Source organism: Tamandua tetradactyla, chromosome 12 (genome assembly GCF_023851605.1).
Source record: "Tamandua tetradactyla isolate mTamTet1 chromosome 12, mTamTet1.pri, whole genome shotgun sequence".
Taxonomy (NCBI): Eukaryota; Metazoa; Chordata; class Mammalia; order Pilosa; family Myrmecophagidae; genus Tamandua; species Tamandua tetradactyla.
Genome location: NC_135338.1, coordinates 52,159,610 through 52,178,747, shown reverse-complemented (window position 1 = coordinate 52,178,747; position 19,138 = coordinate 52,159,610). Strand labels below are relative to the sequence as shown.

General features: G+C 40.3%; 1 protein-coding gene across 2 annotated transcripts in view; it reads left to right on the top strand.

Moving 5' to 3' along the window:
- The first annotated feature begins 18,159 nt into the window (after positions 1-18,159).
- The window catches only part of PPP4R3A (protein phosphatase 4 regulatory subunit 3A), a 36,139-nt gene continuing 35,160 nt past the window's right edge, over positions 18,160-19,138 (top strand). For both annotated transcript variants that reach the window (XM_077123353.1, XM_077123352.1), the window contains exon 1: positions 18,160-19,135. In XM_077123353.1, coding sequence (XP_076979468.1) covers positions 18,994-19,135 — 142 coding nt within the window. In that variant the 5' untranslated portion in view covers positions 18,160-18,993. The remainder of the gene's footprint in view (positions 19,136-19,138) is intronic.

Sequence of the window (19,138 nt, the reverse complement as noted above, 5' to 3'; positions counted from 1 at the left end):
AATGTCCCTGGCCATTAGAGAAATGCAAATCAAAACCACAATGAGATATCATCTCACACCCACCAGAATGGCCATTATCAACAAAGCAGAAAATGACAAGTGCTGGAGAGGATGCGGAGAAAGAGGCACACTTATCCACTGTTGGTGGGAATGTCAAATGATGCAACCACTGTGGAAGGCAGTTTGGTGGTTCCTCAAAAAGCTGAATATAGAATTGCCATACGACCCAGCAATACCATTGCTGGGTATCTACTCAAAGGACTTAAGGGTAAAGACACAAACGGACATTTGCACACCAATGTTTATAGCAGCGTTATTTACAATTGCAAAGAGATGGAAACAGCCGAAATGTCCATCAGCAGACGAGTGGCTAAACAAACTGTGGTATATACATACGATGGAATATTATGCAGCTTTAAGACAGGATAAACTTATGAAGCATGTAATAACATGGATGGACCTAGAGAACATTATGCTGAGTGAGACTAGCCAAAAACTAAAGGACAAATACTGTATGGTCCCACTGATGTGAACCGACATTCAAGAATAAACTTGGAATATGTCAAAAAAAAAAAAAAAAAAGGAAGAAAGTAAAAAGACAGCCTACACAATGGGAGACAATATTTGGAAACAACATATCAGATAAAGGTCTAGTATCCAGAATTTATAAAAAGATTGTTCAACTCAACAACAAAAAGACAGCCTATCCAATTAAAAAATGGGAAAAAGACTTGAACAGACACCTCTCAGAAGAGGAAATACAAATGGCCAAAAGACACATGAAGAGATGCTCAATGTCCCTGGTCATTAGAGAAATGCAAATCAAAACACAATGAGATATCATCTCACACCCACCAGAATGGCCATTATCAACAAACAGAAAAAGACAAGTGCTGGAGAGGATGTGGCGAAAGAGGCACATTTATCCACTGTTGGTGGGAATGTCAAATGATGCAACCACTGTGGAAGGCAGTTTGGCGGTTCCTCAAAAAGCTGAATATAGAATTGCCATATGACCCAGCAATACCATTGCTAGGTACCTACTCAGAGGACTTAAGGGCAAAGACACAAATGGACATTTGCACATCAATGTTTATAGCAGCGTTATTTACAATTGCAAAGAGATGGAAACAGCCAAAATGTCCATCAACAGATGAGTGGCTAAACAAACTGTGGTATATACATACGATGGAATATTATGCAGCTCTAAGACAGAATAAACTTATGAAGAATGTAATAACATGGATGGACCTAGAGAACATTATGCTGAGTGAGACTAGCCAAAAACTAAAGGACAAATACTGTATGGTCTCACTGATATGAACCGACATTAGTGAATAAACTTGGAATATGTCATTGGTAACAGAGACCATCAGGATAGAAATAGGGTAAGATAGTGGGTAATTGGAGTTGAAGCGACATGGACTGTGCAACAGGACTGAATATAAAAACTCAGAAATGGACAGCACAATACTACCTAACTGCAATGTAATTATGTTAAAACACTGAATGAAGCTGCATGTGAGAATGATAGAGGGAGGAGGGCTGGGGACATAAATGAAATCAGAAAGAAAGATAGATGGTAAAGACTGAGATGGTATAATCTAGGAATGCCTAGAGTGTATAATAATAGTGAAATGTACAATGTACAAATTTTTAAAATGTTTTTGCATGAGGAAGAACAAAGGAATGTCATTATTACAGGGTGCTGAAAATAGATATCTAATACTTTAAAATGTCACCTTATGTGTGAGACTAAAGCAAAAAATGTTTATTTGTTACAAAATTTAGATTTTGACTACAGCATTTCCTAATATAACTAATGTAGATAGTTTGATTGAATGTCATAAATACTTGGAATCTCAGGTAGCACATGAGTTTTTGTTGGTTTGTCCAGAGTGATCCCCCGATGAATCCCTGAGTGATTTGATCAGTGAGTGGAAAAGTATTTGCAAGCCCCCTTCGGGGAATGGTGAGAGTGGGGAGAAATTCAACCTCCCCAAGTTGAATTCTTGATATTCTCACAAGCAGTGTGGACAACAAAAGCTATAGGCTGAGCCCCCAGTCTTGAGGCTTGTTCACATGAAACTTAAACCCACAAAAGATAGGTCAAGTCTACTTAAAATTTAGGCCTAAGTGTCATCCCCAAGACAGCCTCTTTTGTTGCTCAGATGTGGCCTCTCTCTCCAGCCAATATGATGAGCATTCTCACCACCCTCCCCCTCTCTGCGTGGGACATGACTCCCAGGAGTGTGGACCTTCCTGGCAACATGGGACAAAGATCCTGGAATGAGCTGAGACTCAGCATCAAAGGACTGAGAAAAACCCTAGAATGAGCTGAGAATTAACATCAAGAGACTGAGAGAACCTTCTCGACCAAAGGGGGGAAGAGTAAAATGAGGCAAAGTGTCAATGGCTGAGAGATTCCAAACAGAGTCGAGAGGTTATCCTGGAGGTTATTTTTACGCATTAAGTAGATATCACCTTGTTGTTCAAGATGTAGTGGAGAGGCTGGAGGGAATTGCCTGAAAATGTAGTGCTGTGTTCCAGTAGCCATGTTCCCTGATGATGATTGAACAATGATAGAGCTTTCACAATGAGACTCTGTGAATGTGAAAACCTTATGTCTGATGCTCCTTTTAGCTACTATATCAACAGAAGAGTAGAACATATGGAATAAAAATAAATAATAGGGGGAACAGATGTTAAAATAAATTCAGTTCAAAGTAGTGGTAGGTGAAGGCGAGGGGTAAGGGGTATGGTACGTATAGTTTTTTTTTCTCTCTCTCTATTATCATTTTATTTCTTTTTCTGTTGTCTTTTTATTTCTTTTTCTAAATCGATGGAAATGTACTAAGAAATGATGAATATGCAACTATGTGATGATATTAAGAATTACTGATTGTATATGTAGAATGGAATGATTTCTTAATGTTTTGTTAATTTTTTTAATTAATAAAACAAAATGTATTCAGTTTTCCTGTCTCATGGTTGCTTTGGCTCTTTTCCCGTACTCCTTCTTGGTTATAGTTTTTGGTGGTCTCTTGCTAAGCTCTGGAATCTCCTCGTGGCCTTCCTGGATCAGTCTTGGCTGAGAATCTGCCTTAGACCATGAACCCTCTCCTTTCCCACACTAATCTTGCAAGCCCATGTTCTCAGCTTTGATCAGCCCTGTGTAGAGCTTGGGAAAGTAATGCTGACCTTTAACCGCCACTCAGAGAAGACACAGTGTTCCCATTCAGTTGTTAACGCAGTTTGTAACCATTACAGTTGTCATTACTGATATGGGTACTCGTTTGCTTGATTTCATCAGGTAAATCTCAGTATTCCCAGACACAACTTTAAGCCTTTGAACACCTGCCCCAACAAGTTCAAAATAAATTCCTTTATTTATTTCATTTATCTTATTTATCTTAGTCTTAAACATAATTCAAACTCCACCTCGTAAATTTGCCTTAGCATATTGCCCCTCCAGGCATGGGAGATGCTTGACTTTTTAAGTTTTAGCTTATTTATTGTGTATGTAAATATATGTGCAAATGTTTACTGGTTTTCTATTTATAGTCAGTCCCTTAAAAAAAATAGCAACTAAAAAATGTGTCTTCTTTACCCTCTAAACCCTCAAAGACACATATTGGGATCTGAACATGCCTGATCATCAGCAGCAAGGCTGCTGTGCAGTTAATAGGAATCAGGAAGCTCCAAAATCTTCAGTGGTAGAAATTCAGTCATTCTAGGGCATTGTTGAAATATCTCAGTTTCATTTGCTTTCTGTCCCTGTGGGTTTCTTCTAAGGCTTCAAATTCTGGGAAAGGCTAATTGGCTAGCATGGGTCCCATGACCAACTCATGGTCAGGAGGACAGCGTCCTGTGATTGACAGCCTAAGAGAATCACATGGTAGCAGAATGACGGAGTGCCAAAGGAAAAAAATGCAAAAAACATCCACTAAAGTGGAGTTGAAATGATCAATTAAATGAACTATTAATTTAGCAAACAGCCAATCAATCATGTAGACATAACTGCAATAAATGCTATATTTCTAAATTCATCTAATAGAAACATGATTTTTAACCAAAGAAAAGCTCTGAGATTACACAGTACTGTTGATATTGTGTTTGTACTACACTGACCTTGTTGAGTAAGTGATTTTCCATGCCTGAAAAAAATAAGACAAAAAATTGCAGAGAATCTGCATCATAAATATCCTGCTCAAAGGAGATAATCATTATAAAAAGACAAAAGATTTTTTTATTATTGCATTTTAAAGGCCATAAAACATCACTCTTTCCATTTGTATTACAGGTTCCATACTACAAGTTCCCAGTTATCCAGTGTCCTGCCCCTTTGGAAATCTACAGTGAAAAAGGTTCAATCCCACTGGAGCCACCATATCTTCTTGCTGTGACTGAAGTGAATATAAGGAAAACCTGGAAAATCAGTAGGGTTTATCCACTTCTGAAAAACTTTTACTTGATAAAGAAATGTTTAATAGCTAAGTACTTTATGAAAAGAGGCTCATACAGTCCTCTGATTCCACAAGAGGGTTCTCTGGAAAAAGATTTTAGAAACTCACTGGTGTCTGGCGCCAGCTTCAACTGATGCGCAAGATCCGGCTGTGCATTCCGAATTTTACATTCAGTGATCTCATGTTGGTAGCTTAAAATTGGCTATAGTGGGAGTGCTTGCACAATGGAAACTGGCAAATGCTACAAATCAAGTTTTTTTTCTGCCAGAGTCAACTTTTAAATGTTTACCAGCCAGCCACTGGAAATAACTGATTCATGTATGATGGTCCCATCGTATGGACTTCAGTGACTTAGGTTCTATGTTTCAAAAGTATTTTTAAATCATTTCAATTAGAAAGAATTGGAAAACCACTTTAGTAGACTGATGAAAAGTAGGTTGGAATTTGTAATCCATGTTATAATTCTGGGGGAGTATTGTCTCCTTTTACTTGTTTCCTTATTAACTCTTAACCACTTGCTGTTCGGGGTTAAAGTTTTAAATGTTAAAGTGATGAATAAAATGATAAAATAGTTTTAATGATAAGAAGAAAATAGTAAAAAAAAAAGTTCTCCCCACCAGATAAATCTATTTTCATTTGGTTACTCTGTATGTCATATTTCTTCGCATCATGGGCAAAAAATTTTTAAACCAATCCATTAATAAAGAGCCATAATTTTTGCATCATTTAAGTATAATCATAGTCTGCTCAGATGCAAAGGACATTTGGGGTGGCAAAAACTAAGTCACAGTCAAACATTTAATTTCTGATTTTAAAATAGTTAAAATAAAATTATTCGACTTCCGGGTCAAGATGGCGGCTTAACAATGTGTGCGTTTTAGTTTGTCCTCCAGAACAACTACTAAATAACTAGAAACAGTACAGAACAGCTCCTGGGGCCACGTCAGTGACCAGACACACAGCATATCCCAGTCTGGACCAGCTGGACCAGCTGCAAGCACCCCCCCGAACCGTGAGTTCCCAAAGCTGTGGCGGCCAGTGCCCCTCCCCCACAGGCCGCTTTCCAGAGGGGAAAGGAAAGAGACTTCACCAGCAGCAGGGGCTGAGCGCAATCAAACGCCAATTGTGGAATTAATTAACAAATTATGACTACTAAAAATAGGCCCCCAACTTAGGTGAACCTGATCAAAGTGGCGGTTGCTCATTTTTGCCCCGGCACCAAGGGGGCAGGACTGACAGAAAAAGGGGGGAAAAACCAGAAGGAAACAGAGGTTTTTGTGGCTATGTTTCTACAAAGGCTTGACTGCCTCTGGATACAGCGGCAGGGCTTCTCAGACTGCAACTGCCCCAGGCATAGGCAGAAGTGAGCTCTTTTGGGGGCTTGTCTGGAGCCTGTGCCTTTCCCAGGGAACGGGTGAAGCCCAAATCAGGTGGAATCCCTCAATCAAGGAATTCAGACACCAGGGCTTGGTAATTTGAAGCCATTAAAACCAGCCTACATGTCTCCTCTGTTTCCACCATGCCCCCAGCAGGGAGAGTCTGCCAAAGTTAAAGGTACCACATCAGCTTATGCTGGTAGGACCTGCAGTCAGACAAGTGCCACACACAGGGCAGGATAAGAAAAACAAAGTCCAGGGACTTCACAGGAAAGTCTTTCAACCTGCTGGGTGTCACCCTCAGGGAAAACTGATGCAGGTGACTCTTTCCTCCTGATAGGAGGCTGGTTTGGTCTGGAAAAATCTGGCTGGGGTATATAATATCTAAGTAGACCCTCCTAAGTGTTTGTGGTGGGGGGTGGGGGGGGAAGGCACCACACAAGCAGGACAAGAAACAAGAACACAAGAACTGAAAATTTCTCCTCTGTTAAACAAAACTTAAGCTAAAGGTCCAGATAAAGCTGAATGGAATGTCAAAGAACAGATAGACAACAAATTCATCCAACAAGAAAACCCTAGATAAAAGAAGTGAAAGCAATCTCCAGAATAAACTAATTAAGGTAATTAAATGCCTAGATGCCAGCAAAAATAACAAATCACACTAGGAAAATTGAAGATATGGCCCAGTCAAAGGAGCAAACCAACAATTCAAAGGACATACAGGAGCTGAAACAATTAATTCAGAATGTACGAACAGACATGGAAAACCTCATCAAAAACCAAATCAATGAATTGAGGGAGGATATGAAGAAGGCAAGGAAAGAACAAAAAGAAGAAACTGAAAGTCTGAAAAAACAAATCACAGAACTTATGGGAATGAAAGACACAGTAGAAGAGATGAAAAAACAATGGAAACCTACAATGGTAGATTTTGAGAGACAGAACATAGGATTTCAAAACTGGAGGATGGAACATCTGAAATCCGACAAGAAACAGAAACTGTAGGGAAAAAAATGGAAAAATATGAGCAGGGACTCAGGGAATTGAAAGACAATATGAAGCGCATGAATATACGTGTTGTGGGTGTCCCAGAAGGAGAAGAGAAGGGAAAAGGAGGAGAAAAACTAATGGAAGAAATTATCACTGAAAATTTCCCAACTCTTATGAAAGACTTAAAATTACAGATCCAAGAAGTGCAGCACACCCCAAAGAGAATAGATCCAAATAGACATACTCCAAGACATTTAATAATCAGAATGTCAGAGGTCAAAGAGAAAGAGAGGATCTTGAAAGCAGCAAGAGAAAAGCAATCCATCACATACAAGGGAAGCCCAATAAGACTATGCGCAGATCTCTCAGCAGAAACCATGGAGGTGAGAAGACAGTGGGATAATATATTTAAATTATTAAAAGAGAAAGACTGCCAACCAAGAATTCTATATCCAGCAAAATTATCCTTCAAAAATGAGGGAGAAATTAAAACATTTTCAGACAAAAAAATCACTGAGAGAATATGTGACCAAGAGCCCAGCTCTGCAAGAAATACTAAAGGGAACACTAGAGACAGATACGAAGACAGAAGAGAGAGGTGTGGAGAAGAGTGTAGAAAGGAAGACTATGAGTAAAGGTAAAAAGAAGGAAAATTAGATATGACATATAAAATCCAGAAGGCAAAATAGTAGAAGAAAATACTACCCATGCAGTAATAACACTGAATGTTAATGGATTAAACTCTCCAATCAAAAGACATAGTCTGGCAGAATGGATTAAAAAACAGGACCCATCTATATGCTGTCTCTACTCAAAGGACACGAGGCCAAGGACACAAATGGACATTTACGCACCAATGTTTATAGCAGCATTATTAGCAATTACCAAGAGATGGAAACAGCCAAAATGTCCATCAACAGACAGTTGACTAGACAAACTGCGACATTTACATAAGATGGAATATTATGCAGCTGTAAGACAGAATAAAGTTATGAAGTATGTAACAACATGAATGGACCTTAAGGACATTATGCTGAGTGTGATTAGCCAGAAACAAAAGGACAAATACTGTATAGTCTCACTGATATGAAGTGACATTAGTGAATAAACTGGGAATATTTCCTTGGTGACAGAGACCATCAGGAGATAGAAATAGGGTGAGATATTGGGTAATTGGAGCTGAACAGATACAGATTGTGCAACAGAACTGAATATAAAAACTCAGAAATGGACAGCACAATACTACCTAACTGTAATGTAATTACGTTAAAACACTGAATGAAGCTGCATGTGAGAATGATAGAGGGAGGAGGGCTGGGGACATAAATGAAATCAGAAAGAAAGATAGATGGTAAAGACCGAGATGGTATAATCTAGGAATGCCTAGAGTGTATAATAATAGTGAAATGTACAATGTACAAATTTTTAAAATGTTTTTGCATGAGGAAGAACAAAGGAATGTCATTATTGCAGGGTGCTGAAAATAGATGATAATACTTTAAAATGTCACCTTATGTGTGAGACTAAAGCAAAAAATGTTTATTTGTTACAAAATTTAGATTTTGACTACAGCATTTCCTAATATAACTAATGTAGATAGTTTGATTGAATGTCATAAGTACTTGGAATCTCAGGTAGGACATGAGATTTTGTTGATTTGTCCAGAGTGATGCCCCTATGAATCCCTGAGTGATTTGATCAGTGAGTGGAAAAGTATTTGCAAGCCCCCTTCGGGGAATGGTGAGAGTGGGGAGAAATTCAATTTCCCCAAGTTGAATTCTTGATATTCTCACAAGCAGTGTGGACAACAAAAGCTATAGGCTGAGCCTCCAGTCTTGGGGTTTGTTCACATGGAACTTAACCCCACAAAGGATAGGTCAAGTCTACTTAAAATTTAGGCCTAAGAGTCACCCCCAAGACAGCCTCTTTTGTTGCTCAGATGTGGCCTCTCTCTCCAGCCAATATGATGAGCATTCTCACCACCCTCCCCCTCTCTGCGTGGGACATGACTCCCAGGAGTGTGGACCTTCCTGGCAACGTGGGACAGAGATCCTGGAATGAGCTGAGACTCAGCATCAAAGGACTGAGAAAAACCCTGGAATGAGCTGAGAATTAACATCAAGGGATTGAGAGAACCTTCTTGACCAAAGGGGGAAGAGTGAAATGAGACTAAATGTCAATGGCTGAGAGATTCCAAACAGAGTCGAGAGGTTATCCTGGAGGTTATTTTTACGCATTAAGTAGATATCACCTTGTTGTTCAAGATGTAGTGGAGAGGCTGGAGGGAATTGCCTGAAAATGTAGTGCTGTGTTCCAGTAGCCATGTTTCCTGATGATGATTGAACAATGATAGAGCTTTCACAATGAGACTCTGTGAATGTGAAAACCTTATGTCTGATGCTCCTTTTAGCTACTATATCAACAGAAGAGTAGAACACATGAAATAAAAATAAATAATAGGGGTAACAAATGTTAAAATAAATTTAGTTTGAAATTTGCTAGTGGTAAATGAAAGTGAGGGGTAAGGGGTATGGTATGTATAATCTTTTTTTTTTCTCTGTTATCATTTTATTTCTTTTTCTGTTGGCTTTTTATTTCTTTTTTTAAATCGATGCAAATGTTCTAAGAAATGATGAATATGCAACTATGTGATGATATTAAGAATTATTGATTGTACATGTAGAATGGAATGATATCTTAATGTTTTGTTTGTTAATTTTTTTAATTAATAAAAAAGTTAAAAAAATAAAATAATTCAAGTTTTATTCTAATACCATCTTCATTGGTCACTTATAGTGCCTTTTTGGCTATCAACAGGTTGAAAAAGAAATTGAGAAAAATTGAATGCCTTTTTTCATTCAGAAAATACTTCTAGTATGTCCTTTTTGCCAATTATCTGAAAAAATTATCTACTTCCAAGCACTCCTAGAATATAAGAAGCCCTTCTAATGGGACACTGAGGATACTAAGCTGAATACAACTCATGGTTGGTGGTTAGTAGGGTTGTCAGACGTAAAAGAAAATCCAGACTTAACAAGAACCAAACTGGATCCAGTCTATTTAGATGGGGACAGGGTAGGAGAGAGTGCATGTGAGGTTTTGAAGGCCTTTTCAAAACTCAAGCAGATGTAAATTTTATGAGAGGATCTCTTTTTATATTATAAAAATTTTATATTAGACAGAAATCAGTATTAAAGGAAAAAGCCTGAAAAAGAACAAAGTCAAGGTTGTATTAGAAACATTATTCTTCTCATTTTATAGAGGAAAGTGTTCCAGCAAACATTATTAACATCAACAGACATTTAGAACATAAGTATTAACATTCAGTATATAATCCAGTGGGTCTCAACATAAGCATAACTGTAATTAAGTGAATTTTAGTTTATTTTAGTTAAAGTATTTTTTTTCTGTATGCTGTATGGTGGGGGTCACATTTCATTCTTTTTCCATGTAAGTATCCCATTGTTGCAGCATCATTTGTTGAATTTTGTGTGTATGTTGAGGGGAGGGGGTAGTGCATGGGCCAGGAACTGAACCCAGGTCTCCTGCATGGCAGACGAGAACTGTATCACTGAATTACCCTTGCACTCCCTTAGTTAAAATTTTATGTGTTTTACCTTTAAAGACATAATGCATTTAAATGTTGAGTTTAGTCCTTCTTTGCTGTGTTAGTCTGAGTCCTTCAAAAAACAGATGCCAAAATGGGATCAAACATGCAAGGATTTTATCAGGTGAAATGACTGTATGAAAGGAAATGTGAAGGGAACCAGGAATGCTGGAAGAAGTATCAGTTGGCAATGCAAGTCTGACCCCAACTGAAGGGAAGAGGAAGAGAAGGATGGGTAGAAACGTCCTAGACTGCAGTACATGCAAGGAAGATCCCACAAAGTCAGTAAGGGAGTTCTTGGATCTACAAAGGAAGGCATGTTTCCCAGGAACATGGCTGCCTCGGTATCCCGCTGTATTCAGTGACTGGCGGGAAGTAGCTCCTGAGACACATGCTCCTCCAAAGTACAATGATGGATTTCAGAGTGGAGCAGTTGGGGCCTTTTGTCTGTAGAAAGAGGTCAGGAGGCACATTTTCATGGCTACCATATTTGTCATCTCCTGAATAATATGCAGGGATAGAGCTATTTGAAGAGGAAGAAGAAAACGGCTGGCCACTTCTCAACATGTAGGCCTGAGGGAAATGCACAAAACTGAGAAAGCACATGTATTTTGACAATCCCCATAGATAATTCCAATGCCCTTCCCATCCTCTTCATTGCTACATAGCTATTTCCTTTTACCAGTCCTCAAGAATCCTTGCTTTTACTTCTGGAATGTTATGTACATTCCATGTGTACAGTCAGAAACTGTCTTTTCAGCATTTTTTTTTCACATGGGCAGGCACCGGGAATCAAACTTGCATCTCCAGCATGGCAGGCGAGAACTCTGCCACTGAGCCACCATTGCCCACCCCTAGCAATTAGTTTAAAGAAGTATCTGGGCTCTTCATTTCCCTGTAAACTCATATGAATGCTGACATTAATGCTGCGACTTGCTGCTAATGATGGTGTGTGTTGTTTTCACAGGGTCCTGAACTGTTCCATTTCAGAGTGTCAACAGTTCCTGGAGTCATCTTTTGTAAATCAGTTGGAGAATTTCAGGTACAGCACATACTAGGGTGATTATCAAAGAGATAATAAAACAGTAGAATCAAACCCAGAGGGTATGAAAGAAAAGAAAATTTGCAAGCCTTGTTGAGGAACTAGGTACAAAGGCAAAGAAAATATATGAAAATGACTCAAAGAAATTTATCTAAAGTGTTAGAAAATGGCTCTGAAATAACTTGTTTTATGGACGCTTCATTTCAACCCAATAAAGCACTCTTTGACACTAGTCCCTAAACAGAATAAGGGAGGAGACTTATTAATAAGATGTGGTAGAGAAAAAGGAAAAGATACATTAGTATCACTCATGTTCCCAAGAATTTCCTTCTCATAGGCTCAAAACAGTCCATCTCAGACAGATTTTAGTTAATTCTGGACATCTATTTTTGGTCACATGACTTGTTCTTACCTGGGAAATTGACTCAAGTATGAAAGCATCAACTGAAGCAGCCTTGTGTACAAAAGAGAAGTGGCCTTCCCACTAGACACCAGTGTTCCATGTCACAATTCTCCTTCCACAAATATTTGCCATCACAGATTTTATTTTCACCAGTCCCCTCAGAAGTGAGAGGAATTTTTTTTCAATGGTTCAAGTGCTTTACTTTACAAAGAAGGAAAATAGAAACTAAAAACATTTTGTCTGGCTAGATTGTATTTACGAAAGTATCTCCAGCTGTAACATGGTGAATGTTTTGGAAGGAAGGTAAGAGTGAAAACAGTGAGACCAGTTATGGAGGATGTTGCAATCATTTAGGAAAGAGATAAAGATATCCTAGGCCATGGTGATAGTGGTGAGGATGGAGATAAGTGGGCATGTTCAAGAATTAATTGGAGGTAGCAACAATAGTTCCACATAGGATTTGGGGATTAGAGAAAGGAAGGACTTGTGAACACTAGTTTTAAAGAAGAATAAATATTCATGATTGTGGGATTTTCTCCAGCAGTGTTGCCTGAAAACAAGCACAGGAAAGGGGACAGTTAGAGTAAACAAAGATTGAGGTTTTTCCAGGTGTATGAGATAAAAAGACAATAGGCTAATGGAGCTGAGGATACCAGCAAGAGATTGTAGTAATAGGTTAAGGAATTTAAGTTAGAAAAACAAAGATGAAGAGAGTAGATATGGAAAACATATAGGGAGTTCCAATGAGCTCTTAAAGCTGGTGTTTTAAGAATAAGTTAAACAACATTTCTATATGACTAGATATGTTATTTCAGAGATGAGTACTTTAAGGGATTGACAAGCTTCAGGATGTAGCCTAGGCAATAGTGGCTAGAGTAGAGTAGAGAAGATCACTGGAGGTACAGAGGTCAAGAATAAGGAACCAAAAGGCTCACATACTAGAATGGTCATTGGGATGGTTCAAAACCGTACATATCCTGGAAAACCGTTTCTTGCAAATCCATTCCTTGCATGTAAACTTATTGTAAGTAGGGCCTTTTTTATTAGACTACTTCACTTAAGTCAGGCATCAGGGTGGGTCTTAATCCTTTTACTGGAGTCCTTTTATAAGAGAATGAAATTCAGAGAGAGACAGAGAGAGAGAGAAAGCCACTGAAGCAAAAAGCTGAAAACAATGAAGCCTGGAAGAGACAGGAGAGACCAGCAGATGCCACCATGTGTCTTGCTACATGATGATAGAGTCCAGAATCACCAATAGCTGGTCTTAGGGAAGAGAGTGTCACCTGATGATTCTTATAGTAAAATGCAAGAGGAAAGGAGTAAGCTGAGAACTGAACTCATGGACACAAATAAACCAGAAATTGATGGTTTGAAAAATTCTGCACTTCTGGAAAGGAAGTCCCCAGAGAACAGTGTTCCATGTGAGGATTTAACTGAATCCTCACAGTCAGCCATTTCAGTGTAAGTCAAGATTGGAAAGGCAGTTATCCAGAAAGGATTTGTGAAATGTTCTATTAGTGATGGTTTGGAAACCTGTGTATCACAAGTGAAATTGACAAGTTTTTACAAGATCTGTATGAACAGAACCACTTCCAGCCTGGACTAAAAGGGACAGATTGAAGAAAGAATGACTTCAAAGGCAGAAAAATGACTTTAAATGGAAGCTGAGGACTATACTGAAGACATGTTCTCGGGCCAAGAGAGAAAGCCCACCCATCTGTGTGAAAAGAATAAGTATGCCCAGGTACTTGAAGAGGGTAGGGCTCTACCCTGTTACTCAGCAAGTGTTACTACCCCAGTGTTCTCAGATGCCTGGTGGATTACAGAGAGTCTGGCCGACACCCCAGTGTTTGATGACGGTGATGCCTAGAGCCTGGCCACCACCCTGATGTTTGATGAGGGTGGAACCATCACCCCAGTACTCAGGGAGAGCATGGCCACACACAAAGCACTTGCAAAGGGTAGGGCTGTTGGTCCACCAGGCCCAGAAGACAAACCATCATTCTATAGATGATTCTCAGACCTTGAAATCTAATGGAGTATGCCCCATAATGATTTAAAGTTATAGGATATTGTGATAGAATTATTTGTTTTTGTATATGGAAAAAACATGTCTTTTGGGGGTCCAGAGCATGGAGTATGGTGGTTTGAAACTGTATGAACCCTCAGAAAATCATATTCATAAAGCTAATCCATTCCTGTGGGTATGAGCCTATTGTAAATAGGACCTTTTGATTAGGTTACTTCACTTACGGCTTGACCCTGGGTGTGTCTTAATCCTCTTCCCAGAGTCTGTTATAAAAGAAGAAAATTCACAGAGAGAAAGCCAGTGAAGCAAGAAGCTAAAAGCAGCAAAACCTGAAAGAAAAAGGGCGAGAACAACAGATACTGTCACGGGCCTTGCCATGTGACAGAGGAGTCCAAGATTGCTGGCGGCCAGTCTTCAGGATGAAAGCATCACCTGATAATGCCTTGATTTGGACATTTTTCTCAGCCTCAAAATTTTAAGCTTGTAAGTGAATAAATTCCCACTGTTAAATGGGAATTTCATGGTAACTGCTTTGAGAAGCTTAGCAAACTAACAGTCATCTACAAGGACATGGGAATCACTCAAGATGATGGTATACCTTGGGGTAGAAAAGATTTTGAGCAAGGCTCCAAATTTTCTAATGAATTGGAGGAAGGCGAGGCATAACCATGATTACAATGAGAGGAGGTTGGTATTGTTGAATGGACTTTGGAGAAGCAAGAGTTTTTATTCATGGGCAGAAAGAATCTGAGATGGATATGACATTCCAGAAAAAATAATATCCACTTGGATATTATTTGGAAGGGCTACAGGGTCAGTGGTATCTTCTGAGTAGTTTCATGTAAAAGCAAACCATCAATAAAGAGGAAATTAATGTGCATAGCTATGTTATTATTTACCGGGTGACAGCAGAAAGAGTGAAGAAAGATGGGAGCAGAGGGAGGTTGGGTCAGGAAAGAGAAAGCTATTTGAGGCTGAGAGTACGGAGAAAAGTAGATAATGGTACGGCCGACATCTGGGTGGTAAGCAAGAATAATAAGAGGGAGGTGTCACATGGTGGATGGGGGCAGTTAATCCTACGGATGGAGAGGAAAAAGAGAGTCACTTGGAGTCCAACTAGGTTTGTGAGAGTCAATTCTCTGTTGGATGAGAAGGCTGTAGTCCCTGCAGAAGGACTCAGTGAGTAGAACTCAGGAGAGAAGCTTGGGGCCTAGAGCAAAAGGTCATTATTATTATGCTTATTTTTATTGCTGTTGTTTCAGGATACCTCTTTATTGACTCTTCTACTCCAAGATCAAATCACTTCTTTAGTGTGTCACTTTAAATTCTGAGCAGAAAAAATGTATATATATATATACACACATACACACATGTATATATATAACAAAAAGAGAAAAAAACAAAAAATAAGAGAAATAAACAAAAAAAATTGTGAGCAGAAAAATGAAAAATCACCAGATATTTTAGCAAAGCCTTTAATATAGAAGAATATTGATTTCCCAGGACTCACAGCTTTGCTCACTATATTCCTTAGAAGTGCTCTTCTGAACACTCAGGAAAGTTGGATCCAGACAACCATCTGGACTGTGGTTCTCTGAGAGTTTTTTCTAACAATGATATTAGTCCTCTTTCTTTACTTAGCTAAGTTTGTGCTATTCAGTTTTTCAAACCTAAACAGCATATTGCTTATAAATTCATACACTAGAGGTAAAACTAAAGGGGAAAACAAAGGGACAAGTCCGGATAGGGATTCTCCTGAGAGAAGAAAATGGGGCAAGGATGGAGAAGGTCACACAGGAAACTTCACAACGCTGATAATGATCTATTCCCTTTAGTTGTTGTTTACAATTGTTCATTTTGTTATTGAATAAACTGTATAATATATTTATACATTTATATATATGATATTTAATTTTAAAAAGATAGACTTTACTCATCTTATAGACATCTTATCTCTTGGAACTTGGATGGCACGAAACTTAGGGGGAAAAACAAAAAATTGTGAAACACGATGTGACTCTACGACTTTGCTCTCACCAGCACTAGTGAGCTTTGGTACTGCAAATAGTGCAGAAGGAAAGAGTTGAATGCACTGCACCTAGGTAAAAGGGCACGCAGGTGCTTCACATTCATTTAATTAAAATTGTGTCTTGTTTTAGATTCTGTAAATTCCACACATCCCTACCAAATTTTGTCTTGCGATCCCTTTCTCATCTTCTTACAATCATACAACCTTAGAAATGCTAGTCCTTCATGACTCCTCCCCATTGCAACATACAGATATGTCCAATTCCTGCTGACTGTATATCTAAAATATCTCTAGCACCCACCCCTCTCTTTCCACTCCTCTGTCCTGTTCCCGGTGCAGACCCTCCTGAGCACGTCTAAGTGGCTATTACATAATCTCACCACAGAGGTCCCAGACTCTAATCTTACCTTCCCTGATCCATCTTCAACATTGCCACTGAAATTCAGCTTCTAAAGTGTAGATTTTTTTTAAATTTACTTTAAAAGTGTAGATTTTTATCGTGTCACTTTTCTGCCCCTAGTAACCTTACTTTTTCCTATTTTGTTGAAGCTAATCTACAATTAATTAATAGGTCACTTCTCTGATTAGACTGATTAGCCATAAGTTAAACAATTATCTACTGAACACTAACCAAATTCCAGGCAATGTACTTGGCACTGAAGATACACAAGAATAAGAAAAAGTCTTCCTTCAAGGAGCTTTACAAGCTAGTAGAAGAATCAGGTATGTAAATTTAAAAAAATAGTGTACAGGTGATAAGTATTATAAGGACATGTAAGTGTTATAAAAGAAGGAATGATTACAGCTGTATGGGATGGAAGCTGTCAGGGAAGGTATAACAGAGTAGGTAGGATTTTAAGGGAAACCAGGTGGAAAGGGCATTCCAGAGGCTTAAAGGGCTTAGAGACACAAAACAGTAACTGATAACTTCAGAACACTGGAAGCAGTCAGCATAACTGGAGAGTAAAATTCCAGGCACTAGTGATGGATCATGAAGGGACAGTCCAGGTATTTTGATCTTTGTCCTTTATCTAAAATGGGAATCTGTGGAAGAGTTTCTAGCAGTGTAATGAAATATGTCAAGGATGCATATTTCAAAAATACTTAATTGTGACTGCTGGACTGGAATGAAGGGGAAGCATTTAAATAATTACACAAATATTCGTGGTACCTGCTTGCTCCCTTTGATACACATCATTAGTATAATAATGGCTTCTATTTAGCCTACTTAAATTCTTCTTTACTGGGGCAAATATATAAATGACTATTTTTAAGATTAGAGTGTTATAACAGTTGAACATGAATACAGCTCTTCGTTAGTTAATAAAAATTAAACACAGACTTTTGCTCTTTTTATTACAGATCTATGTCAAAGAAGTATCAGTTGGGTTTCCAGTACGAATGCTCATCACAACTACAACAGCTGTACTTTTAGGTCTTATATTTATCACATTTTTGATGAAAATAAATGACAAAAAAATATGGACTCCATGTAGAAATGTATTCAAGACAAAGAGCAAACAACCTTCCTCTTTGTTTTATGAACTTTTTTGGACAGAAACCTACACAGTGAAAAAAAAGAGAACAAACCAGTTAACAATTCCAAATGCATTTTTCATTCCCTAAAAGTATCTTACCTAATTCTCAAGTTAAGCACTCTAACTGAATGATAGACTTAAGAAATTTCTTTTCAATTAAATTTGTTTCTTGTGAATGTATTTGCCATTTGTTTTGCTTATTGCTAACGCACAAAGAGTTGCTAGTCAGCATTTGGTGAAGCAATTTCTACATTTCAAGAATCATAGATGTGGCAGAGATACTGTTCAAAAAAAGCTGGACTCGCTGTCCAAACCCGTGCACTTTCACGGAAATTATTCATTTCATCCCAAAGATCCGCCTCAAGAACGCAAGGCTCCAGCGCCTCCCGAACCCCGTGCCTGGCTGGGTCACTAATGTGCAGTCCAGCCCCAAAGGCGGCCCGGAAAGGACACTTTCGGAGATGGGTGCGCCCGGCTGCATGGTGTTCGGACCAGGGAAGGCAACCGGCAAATTGGAAGCCGGAGACCTCAAGGGCACTGCTGGCTGAGAGCTAACTCCGAGCACGCAACTAGAACTCAGCCCTAAACCCCTTCTGAATCCTGGAGCCTACTGATGACGAACACAGGGCGCGACGGACGCACACGCCGCACCGCGCGCGCACGGCGCTGCGTGCAGAAAAGCGCGAGGGAGCCGGGCCGTCACCGGCGCGACCAGCCCTCGGCCTACCCCGCTCCCTGAGCTCCCGCCACCTAGGCAACTCAGCGCCCGCCTCCCGCCTCCGTCCGGGGCCTCCGCCGCAGTGGCCTCGCTTCTGTCTCTTTAAATGGTGGGGCTAACGGGCCGCCCCTGCAGCTACTGCCTGGAAGACCCCGCGCGCCGCTATTGAGAGGTGAATCAAGATGGCGGCGGCTTTGGCTCTCTGAGGAAGACGGAAGAGGTGGCAACGGCGGAGGCAGCAGCGAAGGAAAGGGACTTCCAAACGCCAGGAGCACTCGGGCAGCGTCGGTCTCTTGGAGTCTAACGAGCAGTGGTAGCAGTAGCAACAAGGGTTAGGGGGCCGTTGGTTTAGAACATTTTAAGCAGGAGGAGCAGATCCACCGACTGCAGTGGCACGACCAGATAGGAGGAAGGAAAACATGGCGGCGGTGGCGGCCTGAGGAGGCGGCGGCGACGCGGGAAGCGACTTTGAGGAGTTTATGGCGAACGCTGGGGAAAAGCAGTGACGGACACCTCGAGTTCTTAGCGCGGCGAGGCAAAAGGCCGGGCGGAGCTTTGCGCCCCTTTCTCGGGGCGGCCGGGCTCTCCAGGCCTGAACAATAGTGCCAAGGCGGCGGAGGCGAGGAAAGGCGGCGGCCCAAAGATTAATCCCGGGAGCAGGCCATGCGGACGGCGGCGCGACCCGGTGGCGGCCAGTGGCTGCAGTGAGGCCAGGGAGCGGTCGGCTTGCGGGCTCCCTCCCGCCGCCTCCGAATCCCAGGCGACTTCGGCGGGATCCCCGCCCCCGTTGGCACGATGACCGACACCCGGCGGCGGGTAAAGGTTTACACCCTCAACGAGGATCGTCAGTGGGACGACCGGGGCACCGGACATGTGTCGTCGGGCTACGTGGAGCGGCTGAAGGGCATGTCCCTGCTTGTCAGGGCCGAGAGCGACGGTA